This window comes from Alligator mississippiensis, chromosome 4 (genome assembly GCF_030867095.1).
Source record: "Alligator mississippiensis isolate rAllMis1 chromosome 4, rAllMis1, whole genome shotgun sequence".
NCBI lineage: Eukaryota > Metazoa > Chordata > Crocodylia > Alligatoridae > Alligator > Alligator mississippiensis.
Window position 1 is genome coordinate 136,285,495 of NC_081827.1, and position 13,731 is coordinate 136,299,225.

The window sequence follows — 13,731 nt, forward strand, 5'->3', positions numbered from 1 at the left end:
TGCATCCCAATAAGTCTTAATCTGCCACTGATTCTGGATCTCATTCTGAATCACTTAAGATTCATCAGAGTGCATGGGGAGAACTAAATAATTACCACTGGTTCTGGATTCCACTGCCATGGTCATGTGCCTAATCCTTTAGTGCCTACATATTTTTTTCTTTTATACTCCTTGTTTATCAAATAAGCCTTTAAGGGTTGATCTTTAGGCCTCTCTTGAAAATGCTAGTCAATGAGTTAAAAATTGTGCTCTCTCTAATCCCATGCCATTTTAAATCTGGGACACACCTTTCAGGTATATCATAAAGCATACGGAAATATATTTTATCAAAAGCATATGATGTTACATTTTTCATATGCACAGCCAAGTGTGACCAAATTTTGACAAGCCCAGTGCCTGCATACACCTGCACAAAATTAACACAGAGCCATAAATTAACCATTGATGCTTGTTTGCATGCAGGGTTACCCAATTTGAATCCACAAATATGGGCATGCCTCTTAGGCTGCTTGAAAATTATCAACAAGGCATTCTTCCTGTACAATTCCAGATATTGTTATGGCCATACCATGCTGCAATTCTGTCAGACCTTATCACCCAAGCAGAGTTGGCCTGGGTCAATGATTAAATGAGAGCCCTGTCTAAAACATGCACCCGGGCTGCAGGAAATGGGGCTGAAGATCTGGCAACTGGGACCCTTCCTTTGGAACTGGTACCAAACCAGTGTCCTAGCACACTGTTTAGGCAGAATAGTGCTGCTGGAGGTGCTGTTGTAGATGAATAAGAAATGGCACCCTGGTCACTTGTCATTAAATACCACATCACATCACCATGTCACATCTGGGTGCTAGAGGGTCACACCCAGAGAGTCGTGGTGGACGGGTCGGTTTCGACCTGGAAGGCTGTGGGCAGTGCGGTCCCGCAGGGCTCAGTCCTTGGACCAATACTCTTTAATGTCTTCATCAGTGACTTGGACGAGGGAGTGAAGTGTACTCTGTCCAAGTATGCAGATGACACAAAGCTATGGGGAGAAGTGGACATGCCGGAGGGCAGGGAACAGCTGCAAGCAGACCTGGACAGGTTGGACAAGTGGGCAGAAAACAACAGGATGCAGTTCAACAAGGAGAAATGCAAAGTGCTGCACCTAGGGAGGAAAAATGTCCAGCATACCTACTGACTAGGAAATGACCTGCTTGGTGGCATGGAAGCGGAAAGGGATCTTGGAGTCCTAGTGGACTCCAAGATGAACATGAGCCGGCAGTGTGACGAAGCCATCAGAAAAGCCTATGGCACTTTATCGTGCATCAGCAGATGCATGACGAATAGATCCAAGGAGGTGATACTTCCCCTCTATCGGGCGCTGGTCAGACCGCAGTTGGAGTACTACGTGCAATTCTGGGCGCCACACTTCAAGAAGGATGCGGATAACCTGGAGAGGGTCCAGAGAAGGGCCACTCATATGGTCAAGGGCCTGCAGACCAAGCCCTACGAGGAGAGACTAGAGAACCTGGACCTTTTCAGCCTCCGCAAGAGAAGGTTGAGAGGCGACCTTGTGGCTGCCTATAAGTTCATCACAGGGGCACAGAAGGGAATTGGTGAGGTTTTATTCACCAAGGCGCCCCTGGGGGTTACAAGAAATAATGGCCACAAGCTAGCAGAGAGCAGATTTAGATTGGACATTAGGAAGAACTTCTTCACAGTTCGAGTGGCCAAGGTCTGGAACGGGCTCCCAAGGGAGGTGGTGCTCTCCCCTACCCTGGGGGTCTTCAAGAGGAGGTTGGATATGCATCTAGCTGGGGTCATCTAGACCCAGCACTCTTTCCTGCCTATGCAGGGGGTCGGACTCGATGATCTATTGAGGTCCCTTCCGACCCTAACATCTATGAATCTATGAATCACGCTCCTGCAGAACAGCAGGTGGTTCCCATGACAGGCTGGAGTCAATGAGGCTGCACAAGGAGCAGTTCACAAACATAGATCAAAGAGCAGAATCAGGCCTTAACTTTCTTCTTGGTCTGTTAACCCAGATTCACTTCAGGAGCCACCTGTATGCTGCATGATTTCAATCCTCCTGCAGTTTCAAACCCAGATTATTCTTTGTCATATATTAATGCTACTGTGACATGCTAATAAAGTCAGGTGCCTTTAATGTCTGAGAAGACTACAGTGTGAGTCCTGGCTATCTTTTATATCTACTTCATGTTGAGATTAACCAAAATGTTTTAAGATCTTTGAATTAGATTTGGGCTGTGTATCTGATGTACGTTATTTCAGACAAATTTAATTTTAGTTTCTTAAAGTCATGTATGTACAAAACACACTAGAGCTAGGGACAGAAGTTACACACAAACTGGTTTAAGTGAGCAGAAACTGGTTTAAACCTGTGACAGAACATAGGTTCAGTGCACACAGACCCGTTTCAAAATGGCTGAAGCTGGTTTGAGATAAATCTGATACTACATACAACCAGGTTTAACTGATTGAGATCAAACTGGTGTATAGAACTTCTGTCCCAAGCCCCTTCCAGGTTTAAGTTAAACCAGAGTCCCTCATCATCCCAGGATGCTTTGCAGCCCTGGGCTGGGCTGTGCTCTCTGCTCCAGTGGAGCAGGGCTGGCCCTGCCCCTCTGCTCCCGATCCAGAGCAGGGGCAGGCAGGAATGGGGGCATGGCCAGACACCAGCCCCCTGAGGGAAAGGGGGCAGAGAAGAGGTTTATTCCCCCCTCCCTTCCCTGTCCCATCAGCATGGACCTGTCTGGCATTTCTCCACTCGCTGCTCCAGCAGTCAGGGCATGGTCAGCCCAGCAGTAGCCTCAAGTGAACTGACCAAGGAAGAGGCTTAATTCCCCTCTCCCTGTCACACCAGCATGGACCCAAGCTGGGGTCCATCTGGTACCCCCCCACCCCCTCACTGCTGCAGGGGCGGGGTTGTGGCCAAATGCCAGCCAGCATGGCCCCTGAGGCAAAGGGTGCAGGAAGGGGGGTTATTCCCCCCTCCACTCCTGGGGGACCGCAGTTGGGGTCTGCTAGCCCTGACCACCACCTCTGCTGATTGCTTCCTGTGTGGGATGAGCAACAGAATAAGCTCCTTTCCTGTCCCATTCACCAGACATTGGAGGGACAGGGGAAATAACTCCCCTCCATGCCCCTGTCGCCAAAGGAGGCCATGCTAACTGGACCAATCTCATTTCCTTCTACGACCAGGTGACCTATCACCTGGATAAGGGAGAAGAGATTGATGTCATATAACTTGACTTCAAAAAAGCCTTCAATCTGGTATCCCATGATCACCTCTTGGTGAAACTGGCCAATTGTTGCCTTGGGTCCACCACGATCCACTGGCTGGAAAACTGGCTCCGTGGTCGGACCCAGAGGGTAGTAATTGATGGAAGTCACTCATCATGGTGTCCTGTGACCAGTGGGGTCCCCCAAGGCTCTGTCCTTGGACCCATATTGTTCAACATCTTCATTAATGATGTGGACACTGGAGTCAGAAGCGGACTGGCCAAGTTTGCCAATGACACCAAACTTTGGGGCAAAGCATCCACACCAGAAGACAGGCGGGTGATCCAGGCTGACCTGGACAGGCTCAGCAAGTGGGCGGATGTGAATCTGATAGTGTTCAATGCCGATAAATGCAAGGTTCTCCACCTTGGGAAGAAAATCCCGCAGCATCCTTATAGGCTCAGCAGTGCTATGCTGGCTAGCACTATGGAAGAAAGAGACTTGGGGGTCATCATTGACCACAAGATGAACATAAGTCTGCAATGCAATGCTGCGGCTAGTAAAGCGACCAAAACGCTGGCTTGCATCCGTAGATGCTTCTCAAGCAAATCCCGGGACCTCATTCTCCCCTTGTACTCGGCCTTCGTGAGGCCGCAGCTGGAGCACTGCGTCCAGTTTTGGGCTCCACAATTCAAAAAGGATGTGGAGAAGCTTGAGAGAGTCCAGAGAAGAGCCACGCGCATGATCAGAGGTCAGGGAAGCAGACCCTACGATGACAGGCTGAGAGCCCTGGGGCTCTTTAGCCTGGAAAAGCGCAGGCTTAGGGGTGATCTGATGGCCACCTACAAGTTTATCAGGGGTGACCACCAGTATCTGGGGGAACATTTGTTCACCAGAGCACCCCAAGGGATGACGACTAGGTCGAATGGTCATAAACTACTACAAGACCGTTTCAGGCTGGACATAAGGAAGAATTTCTTTACTGTCCGAGCCCCCAAGGTCTGGAACAGCCTGCCACCGGAGGTGGTTCAAGCGCCTACATTGAACACCTTCAAGAGCAAACTGGATGCTTATCTTGCTGGGATCCTATGACCCCAGCTGACTTCCTGCCCTTTGGGCAGGGGGCTGGACTCAACGATCTTCCAAGGTCCCTTCCAGCCCTAATGTCTAAAATATCTATTCTGGCCAGTCTGGTCGCACCCCCACCCCTGCCGCTGGAGCAGCAAGATGGCAGGGACCCTGATGGGGAAAGCACTCCTTGTCATGGCTTCCCCGGAGCACAAGCCTCTTCCCAGAAGAGGCGCTACGCTGCAGGTGGAAGCGGGGTGTGCAGAGCTGCCACAGACTGCACAGGGTGAGCAGCAGCACTGGGGCTCAGAGGGGCCCCCTCAAGGCTCCCCTAGTACCATTGCCACCAGTTGCCCCGCATATGCTGCAGCTGCTCCCACCCGCAGTGCAGCCCCTCTTCCAGGAAGAGCCTTGCGCTTCCTGGGAAACCATGAGAGGGGCTGCTGTTCCCATCACGTTCCCTCCCCTCTCACTGCTCTGGCAGCAGGGGTGGGGCCACAGCTAGAGGCCAGCCAGCAAAGCTCCCTTAGGTAACAGGGCATGGTGGGGAGTTATTTCCCCCCTCCTTCCTGCGTCTGGTGGAGGGGGCAGGGAGAAAGCATATTCTACTGCTTGCATTGTGCAGGGAGTGATCAGTGGAGGCAGTGGTGAGGGCTGGCAGACTCCAGCTGCAGTCATCCAGGAGCGGAGGGAGGAATAAAACCCCTACCTGCCCCCTTTGCTGCAGGGCCAACTTCAATGAGCTGAGGAGATTAGTGGGAGAGGCACTACAGACCTAGAGAATAGGGGAACTGGGTGCTCAAGATGAGTGGTCATTCCTTAAGGAGACGATACTCCGAGCCCAAGGGGTGACAATCCCAACAAGAAGCAAAGGGGGCAAGAGTGCCCAAAAGCCCCCCTGGCTCACCAAGGGCATTTGTGAATGCCTGATTGCCAAAAAGGAGGCGTACACCCAGTGGAAGGGAGGGGCTATCATCAAAGAGGAGTATACCTCCACCGCTCGGGTCTGTAGGGGGGCTGTTAGGAAAGTTAAGGCAGATACGCAAGGGCTAGCATCAAGGATAACAGAAAGTCCTTTTCTAAATACATAGGGAGAATGAAGAGCCCCCTGGGTAATGTGGGGCCCCTGCAGGATATGCTTGGCTATCTGGTGGTTGCACCAGAGGAGAAAGCAGACCTCTTTAACAATTTCTTCACCTCTATTTTCTTGTGCAGGGACCAGGACTCCCCTACCAAGATTCAGGATGGACTCAGGAGAAACTCCACCAAGCCTAGGGTCAGGGAGGACCAGGTTAGAGAACTTCTGGAGGGGCTGGACATATTCAAATCAGCAGGTCCAGATGCTCTCTACCCCAGGGTGTTGAGGGAATTCGCAGGGGTTATCGCAGGGCCTCGGGCACGGTTTTACAAGCACTTGTGGTGCTCTGGCCAGGTGCCAGAAGACTGGAAGAGGGCCAATGTGGTCCCCAGCTTTAAAAAAGGGAAGAGGGAGGACCCAGGCAACTATAGGCCTGTTAGTCTTACTTCAATCCTGGGGAAGCTTTTTGAAAAAATTATCAAGGAGCACATCTGTGATGGGCCAGCAGCAAGGATGATGCTCAAGGGCAACCAGCATGGTTTCATTAGGGGCAGGTCCTGTCAGACCAACCTGATAGCTTTCTATGATCAGGTCACAAAATCATTGGACGCAGGTGTCACAGTGGATGCAGTCTTTCTGGAATTCAGGAAGGCCTTTGACACCGTCTCCCACCCCATTCTCATTAAAAAGCTAGGTGACTGGCATTGATGCCTACATAGTCAGATGGATTGTAAATTGGCTGAGGGGTCGTACTCAGAGAGTGGTGGTGGACCTGGAGGGAAGTGGGCAGTGGAGTCCCCCAGGGCTCGATCCTTGGGCCCGTGCTGTTCAATTCCTTTATTAGCGACTTGGACAATGGGGTGAAGAGCAGTCTGTTTAAATTTGTAGACGACACCAAGATTTAGGGTGAGGTGGGCACGCTAGAAGGGAAGGACAGATTACAGCGGAACCTGGACAGGTTACAGGGGTGGGCAAATGAAAACAGGATGGGATTCAATACTGACAAGTGCAGGGTGCTGCCCTTGGTCAGTAGGAACCAGCAGCATACCTATAGGCTGGGGAACTCCCTTCTCGAAAGCATGGTGGCAGAAAGAGATCTTGGAGTCATTACCGACTCCAAAATGAACATAGGCCACCAATGCAAGGACACAGTCAGTAGGGCTAACCGTACCTTGTCCTGCATCCAAAGATGCATCACAAGCAGGGTCAAGGAGGTGATCCTCCCCCTTTAAGCGACACTGGTCAGGCCGCAGCTAGAGTACTGCATCCATTTCTGGACACCGCACTTCAGGAAGGATGTGGACAGCATTGCGAGGGTCCAAAGGAGGGCCACTCGCATGATCCAGGGACAGCAGGGCAGACCCTATGAGGAGAGGCTACAGGACCTTAACCTGTTCAGCCTTCACAAGAGAAGGCTGAGGGGGGGACCTGGTGGCCGTCTATAAACTTACTAGTGGGGACTAGCAGGGTTTGGCAGAGACCTTGTTCTCCCGAGCGCCTCCCGGAGTAACAAGGAATAACGGCCATAAGTTGCTAGAGAGTAGGTTTAGACTAGACATTAGAAGGCACTACTTCACAGTCAGAGTGGCTAAGATCTGGAACCAACTTCCAAGGGAAGTGGTGATGGCTCCTACCTTGGAGATCTTTAAGAGGAGGTTCACCATTTACCTGACTGGGGTCATTTGAGCCCAATCTTCTCTCCTGCCCAGAGCAGGGGGTCAGACTAGAAGATCTACAAGGTCCCTTTCGACCCAACATCTATGAATCAATTCAGGCTCTGGCTTTTTGAATGTCTGTCCCTAGTCCAGATGGATCACTTGTACGATACCTACATTTCTAGGTAACCCAAAACTCCTCCTCTGTATAGCTGGTAGCAAAACAGAGAAATCCATATACTAAATGAGGTTTGTCTGGGAAAGGAGTATGAAGTTTGCGCTGCCAAATTTACACAAAGCAAACTGATGATAAAGAGGCAGAGCAACTGAAGATCATTTCACTTGAGGCAGGGTTTTGGCACAGCTGTAGTCCGATTTAATGACAAGATGACAACATACTGTTCTGAACTGAAGTAGAGAAGGTACCTACTCACTCACAGCTGCTGTCACATAGAACAGAAGCTGTTCAGTTGGCCTAAATGGGGGTTGCTAAATGGGAAAGAATGATACCTATGTACTGACAAATTTCTGGCCAGGCTGGTCAAAAAGCATGTGATTCTGCCTGCAAGGCAATGACTGGATTAGGTGAACCTGCAATGATTTCCATTTCACTCCAAGTGATGGGCCACTTGTTACAGCTTTGCTTAATGGGAATAGCTTTTACCCTAGGATCTTGTCTATGCAGGGACACTTTGGAACATTGAGCTTTTTTCCATGTGCAAGTGCTACAGCACCAGGCACTTTGAAAAGTGCTCAGTGCTGTGACGCTTGTAGTTGTATAAGTGCCAAAATGCACATCATCATGAAGAAAATGGCAGTGGTGCACTTTTAAACTAAAACACGTTGGAGGTGCTTTAGTTCAAAAGCACATCGCTGCCATTTTCTGCGTGTTGATGTGCATTTCACCACTTATACAACTGCGCGCAGCACAGCTCAGTGCACGTCAGCTTGCATACAGCACGGACTTCATTAATTGAGTCTACTCCACAGAGGCAGATCTCTGGCATGTTGCGGGACAAAAAGGTATGTGTATGAATGCCCATTAAGACCAATTACCTGACTGCAGAAAGTGAATACGCACAAGTCAAAAGTGCATTAAACCTACGGCTGGATGCTTTCATTCAGAAGCCGAGAGGCTTTATTTTATATAGTTACAAAATAGGCCGCTCCTTCTGAATGAGCATGCCCATAGGGACTTATTAAGCTTTTTATTTATGCACATTAACTTCACACTTAAGTGAATTTGACTTAACTGCTATACAGAGTAGTCCTAAGGCATGTGCCCTGAAAAAGCTTTCAGTACTCTCTCAGGGCTTGTCTTTACTGTGAAAAAGCTGCATGTAACTGATCAAATATAAGCACACCTGAGGCAAAAATATAAATAAGGCACTTCAATTTTACAGTCAAGTAAACTTGTCAAATGGAAACTTATCTTCACAACTTTAGTTGGCAGTGACAACAAATTCACTACTTGGAAGAAAAGGTGTCTTCTCCTTTTAATCCAACATACAAGTAAATCAGGAATAGCTTATTTGGCACTCAGGGTATGGTCTCTCAAAGTGCTACAAAACTCCCAAGGAATAACACTTATAAGTCTAATCCTTTTATAACAATCATAGGTGGAGCAACAGCTTCATTAGTGCAGGTGTTTACAAGGGTTACTGTGGCGGGAGGTCTGGGTTTTTTTTCAATAGATTTTTTTTAAGAAACAGAGAGAGAAAATACATACAAGGCTAGTGGTTACTGGAGGAATTGTTATTACTGCTTGATTCTGAGAACATGCAGTAGCAGCAGAGCATGTAAGCATCTACTGTACTTCATATCCTTTGAAACGAATGCAGTTTTTCACATGGTTAATATTAAGCACATTAAAATGCTACTGGATAAGGACCAGTCATGCTGATGATGACACAATGCAAATATTTTAATGCAATACCAAGAAAACATTTACAATCAAAGAAAATAATAATATAAGGGGGTGTTTCCCAGTACCTTGGTCTGATGAACTGTGTGGATGTGACATAGGAGAATGGTTCTCTTGGGGCTCCTAAAAACTTCAGTGCAGTTCTGCTCAGAATATTCGGCTCAAAGGACTGGAAAAAAATGCCAGAAATCATCAATCACCATAAAATTGTCAGTCAGTGGCAGAGTAAAGAGCACAGATAAGTATCAGATTTTATTTGCTTCAAACCTCATTAGTGCAGCATATTCTAAGCTACTCTTGTTTCTCCATGGGAGCCTTGTAATCATTACAGACTTAGAGGAACCTTATAATAATTGTATTACTATAAACAGCTATAAATTATAATTGGAAAAGAGTGTCAGAAAATCCTTGCACTGACACACCTTTAATCCTCTTAAAATAAGTCTGTTCTGAGACTTTTTTCCCTGCAGCAAGTTCCCAGAGTATTTATGAGCAAGGATCTACTTAAATATTCAGGCCTTTACCCTGCAATATGTTGAGTGCCCTCTATTTGGAGTATGTGAACTGTTTAGTGCCTTGCAGGACCTGACTCCTTGTCTAGCTGATAAATTATTTTGGAGTGTTTTGTCTAATCTCAGTATGAACAAATTTCAGTATTGAAGATGCAATCATTTCCCTCAGAAAATTAATCTGTGGCCACATAGATCTGAGTAAGGTTTTTCTCTTTCATCCATTACTTTTTAATTAACCTCTGCCTGAAAAAAATCCTTTTCAGTACCTCTGTGTTAATGCCATCCGGGTACCTGTAGGTGACCTCTTCATTGTCTCCCTACTTTTCCCTATCAATAGGGCCCTTCCTTTCACCTGCCTTACTTTGGCGTTGAGCAACAAGCTAGCCAAGGAACTAGGAATCAGGGGTTTTCCCCCACCCTTTCATTCCAGGAAGTAATTTTCATGAGTCTAATCCTCCCCTCTCTGCAACGACCTACTCCCTGAGGACAGGAGGGTGTTGCAATATTGCTTTACCTTATTTACCATGAAGTAATTGTAATCAGGACAAGGTTCAGCCTCCCTCCAGACATGTATTGCCAGAGCCAGACTCATTGTTTGAGCTGAGTTTGTGGCTAGCCCTAACTCTCCATATCCCATAGGGCAGTGCTTCTCAAAGTGGTGCTCCGTGGACCGCTGCCGGTCCGCGAGCCACCGGACACCGGTCCGCAGCAAGTTGCCAGGAAAGAAATATATTCACTGGTCTGCAGCGAGTTGCCAGGAAAGAAAGAAATATATTTTCAGAAGCATAACATTGATATGTCATAGCGCCACAGTTCATACGTTCCAACACTCCAGGTGATGTCACGTCGTGCGAGGTGAGGAAAGAGAAAGAAACAGCCAGTCACGCATTTGTGTAGCGCTGTTACACGCAGTTGCTGCCACCGACTAAACCAGGCACTGGTCCCTGGCCCACTGAAAAAAAAATTGCCAGTCTGCCACATCAGATAGTTTGAGAGGCACTGCCATAGGGCAATATGACCTGCAATCCAGAGAGTCCTAATGATGCTTTACGCATCAAAGTGAGCACATTTATTGAAGAATTCAAAGAATCTTTGAATATGAATAAGAAGGTTTAAGGATGGAAAGCTGTAGAACAGGACATTGTAAAAGATCCCTTCCTTGAAGACTTTTTATCTCTAGCTGCAGTTACTTGTCTTGGTCTTGGCTTATAGGCCATGAGCCTGGGGACAGGACAAAAAGTAAAGGCTTTAAATTGCAACACGATCTATTTAGGTTAGATGTTGGGAGGAACTTCCTAATTATTTGGGCAGTTAAGCCCTGGAAGCGATTACTTTGGGAAGTGCTAAAATCTGTCTCAGTGGAAGTGTTTGAGATGAACATCTGATGCAAAGGTTTAGACAGGGACGATCCTGTCTTGAGCAGGGCAGTGGACTTGATGACTTCCTGAGGTGTTTTTCCTGTCCTATTTTTCTATGATTCTTATCAGGGTTTGGACAGCCATAATACATGTGAAGGGGCAAGCAGAAAGACCTATGTGCCCTCTAATGCATCCTGAAAATGGCAAAAATGCTCCAAAAATAACCCACCAGAAAACAGGAACTGCTTGGAAGTGTTTTATGTTCAAGTGCTTCCTGTTACATCTGTATGCTGTATGGATCCACCAGCATGCCAACAGTGCTTTGCTCTCCCCATGAGAAAGAGAAAAAGCAAGGCAGACTGTCAATAAATGCTCTCCTGTGTGCACTGGGTCTGCTCTCCTGGAGCGCCTCCTTCACCCTGAACCAGGAGACCCCCTTGGTGGAGAGCACACCACTGCATGCAAGCATGGCAATTTTGAAGTCCAGGCAAGGGGCATGGCAGGGGGCTGTACATCTGTTTACATCAAAAGTGGTCCATTTCTGAAGCACTTCATTTTAAGTGCTTCAAATGTTACACCTGTCCCCACCCTTTTAGAATCTCTCATGTATTTCTAACAATTTAACAAGGCAGAGAACGTCAACTTTTAATCAAAAATCTAAACAAAATACTCCATAATTGGATAAGGTCGGCTGCCAACTCCAAGTAAGAGTAGATACACGGAGAATAATTTCAGTACAGAGAAGCACAAATGGTGTCGTTATCAGGGCTCACTACCCTCTGGTGGATACAATTTGAACTACAAAACTGTGATAAATGGCATTTTACTGTTAATACCTAATGGGTAGGGCTGTGCAAAGCTTTGGATCGCCATTTGGAAGCTGAATCTATTAATCTGAATTGAATCACTAGAAGCTTTAGGCTTTCCAAATCAATTTGGAAAAGATTCGGAGATTCAGTCATAGGGCATAATGAATTCAACCAGAAATGCCTGCACCTATCTCCTTGAAACTTGGCATGCTTTGTGGCCTCAGCAAGACCTACCACCCCTGAAGTTTTCACCCCACTGTGGCTTAACACACACACATGACATGAGTTTTGCTTTCAGGACTTTGAGGTGCTGTTTCCCAGAAACCCCTGCACTTATCACCTTGAAACTTGGCAGGCTTCATGCCTCAGGAGAGGCTACCATTCCTGCAAGTTTCATCCAAATCAGTCAAAAAACAACAAAGTTATAGATATTTCATTGATTCCCCACTATACTCTATGGCTGAATCTCTGAATCGGCTCCGAATCTTCCGAAGCGATTTGGCCGAATCGAAGCTCTGGCATCTGAACTGGCGGAATCTGAATCAGATAGTTCCCTATTCGCACAGGCCTACTAATGGGGATTCTCCTTTAGCTCAAGTGGGTTTTTTTCATCCCCCAAGTGTGACTTGATTTTAGAATTCCAGGCATGTGATCAGAATAAGGGATAACAAACCTCAAGAAAAGTGGCCACAAGTGCATGTCAGTTCTGCCATTTAACTTGTCTCTTCTCTTTCCCTCCCCTGTAGGTACCCCTTAAGCCAAACAAAACACTAATAGAGTCAGAATCTAGTTTTCAAGCCCATGATACCTAAATGTGTTTTTGGGTGCTCAGAGTCTTCCTCAATCTATGTACTGTGCAGGTGACCACAGCAAGACACCTGCAGAAGGATTCTGATCCTTCTGTTGAAAACAAAACAACCATGGTTTCTTAAGGCTCAGCTGGACCTAGCCTTCATGAAAACTAGGCAAATCCAGATAACCCGAGATCTGTTCCCACTAAACCTGCTTTCTGTCACATTCAGAGGCCCTTAGAAAGGAATGGCCTCAGGCCAACTCCTGTGCTGACCTGACTTTCTCTCCACTTCAAACATTAATGTACTATTAATAACACTGATTGTTCATATTGTTAGATTAATTTTCCCAGCGGAGAAGGATAAGAGAGCATGCGCTCTACATAAATAAATTAAGAAGCTTTATTTCTCCTTCTAGAGAAGTTATCATGAGCCCCACAAGCACAAGTGAAACTACTAATGGACAATTTCAACTTAGTGCATTTAACAAACACTTTCCAAGCTTCTTTAAAAAACTGGAGTATATTGGCAGGTGGGGTTGCATAAATATGCAGCAGGGCCTAACACAATGTGTTGGGAAATAAGATACCAGCTCTGTTAAACTAGTCGTGGAGGGGATAAATATAGCTCCAGGGATTTATTTCTTGGTACTAAGCCATCCTGCTGCTGTATATGCATGTGAATGTTATAAAGTAGGTGCTGTGAAAGCTGATGCCAGGTTTCTTCCTTGACCAGGCAGAAATCCAGTGTTAGCATATAGGAGGAACTGGCTGCTCTTCAGTAAAATCTGAATGAAAAGAACCTATGGTTTGCTTAGTACTAGCAACTGAATAGCCATGATTGTGTTCACAGTGAAATGCTGCACAATGCTCTAACAAAAATGTAGAAAGAACTCGGGTAAGAACAATCTCAAAACTGCAAAAACCAAAGTCTTATACCTAGGTAGATCACTTTCTTACAAATTAAACCCCCAGACATGCACACTCAGGCACTTTCCATTCTCTTGGCAAATCAACTAAAGTCTACACCTCTCATGCTAATCAGGTTCTCAAGCCCACCCAGACTAACAAGAGCAGTGAGGATAAGCAAATAGCAGCGCCTGATCCTTTCAGGATAGGGGACAAGTGGGGATGTTTGCTCACCTGCTTCTGGCTTGGCCACTGCCAGTCTATAACTCCCTTCTGACAGCAACTACAGGGAGTCTGGGTGCAATGTTCAACTGCTTGAGCATTTAGTCTTGCAAAACAGGAGTCCCTGATTCAGAACCTGTGACCCAGATTCCCAGGCATCTTCCCATCTCCCTGGTTTGAC

At 46.9% G+C, this 13,731-nt stretch overlaps 1 protein-coding gene across 1 annotated transcript in view; it reads right to left on the minus strand.

Annotated features, from left to right (window-relative positions):
* CDPF1 (cysteine rich DPF motif domain containing 1) overlaps window positions 1–13,731 on the minus strand; it is a 38,405-nt gene that overhangs the window by 12,814 nt on the left and 11,860 nt on the right. The window contains exon 2 of the mRNA XM_006269487.4: window positions 9,019–9,119. Coding sequence (XP_006269549.2) covers window positions 9,019–9,119 — 101 coding nt within the window. The remainder of the gene's footprint in view (window positions 1–9,018; window positions 9,120–13,731) is intronic.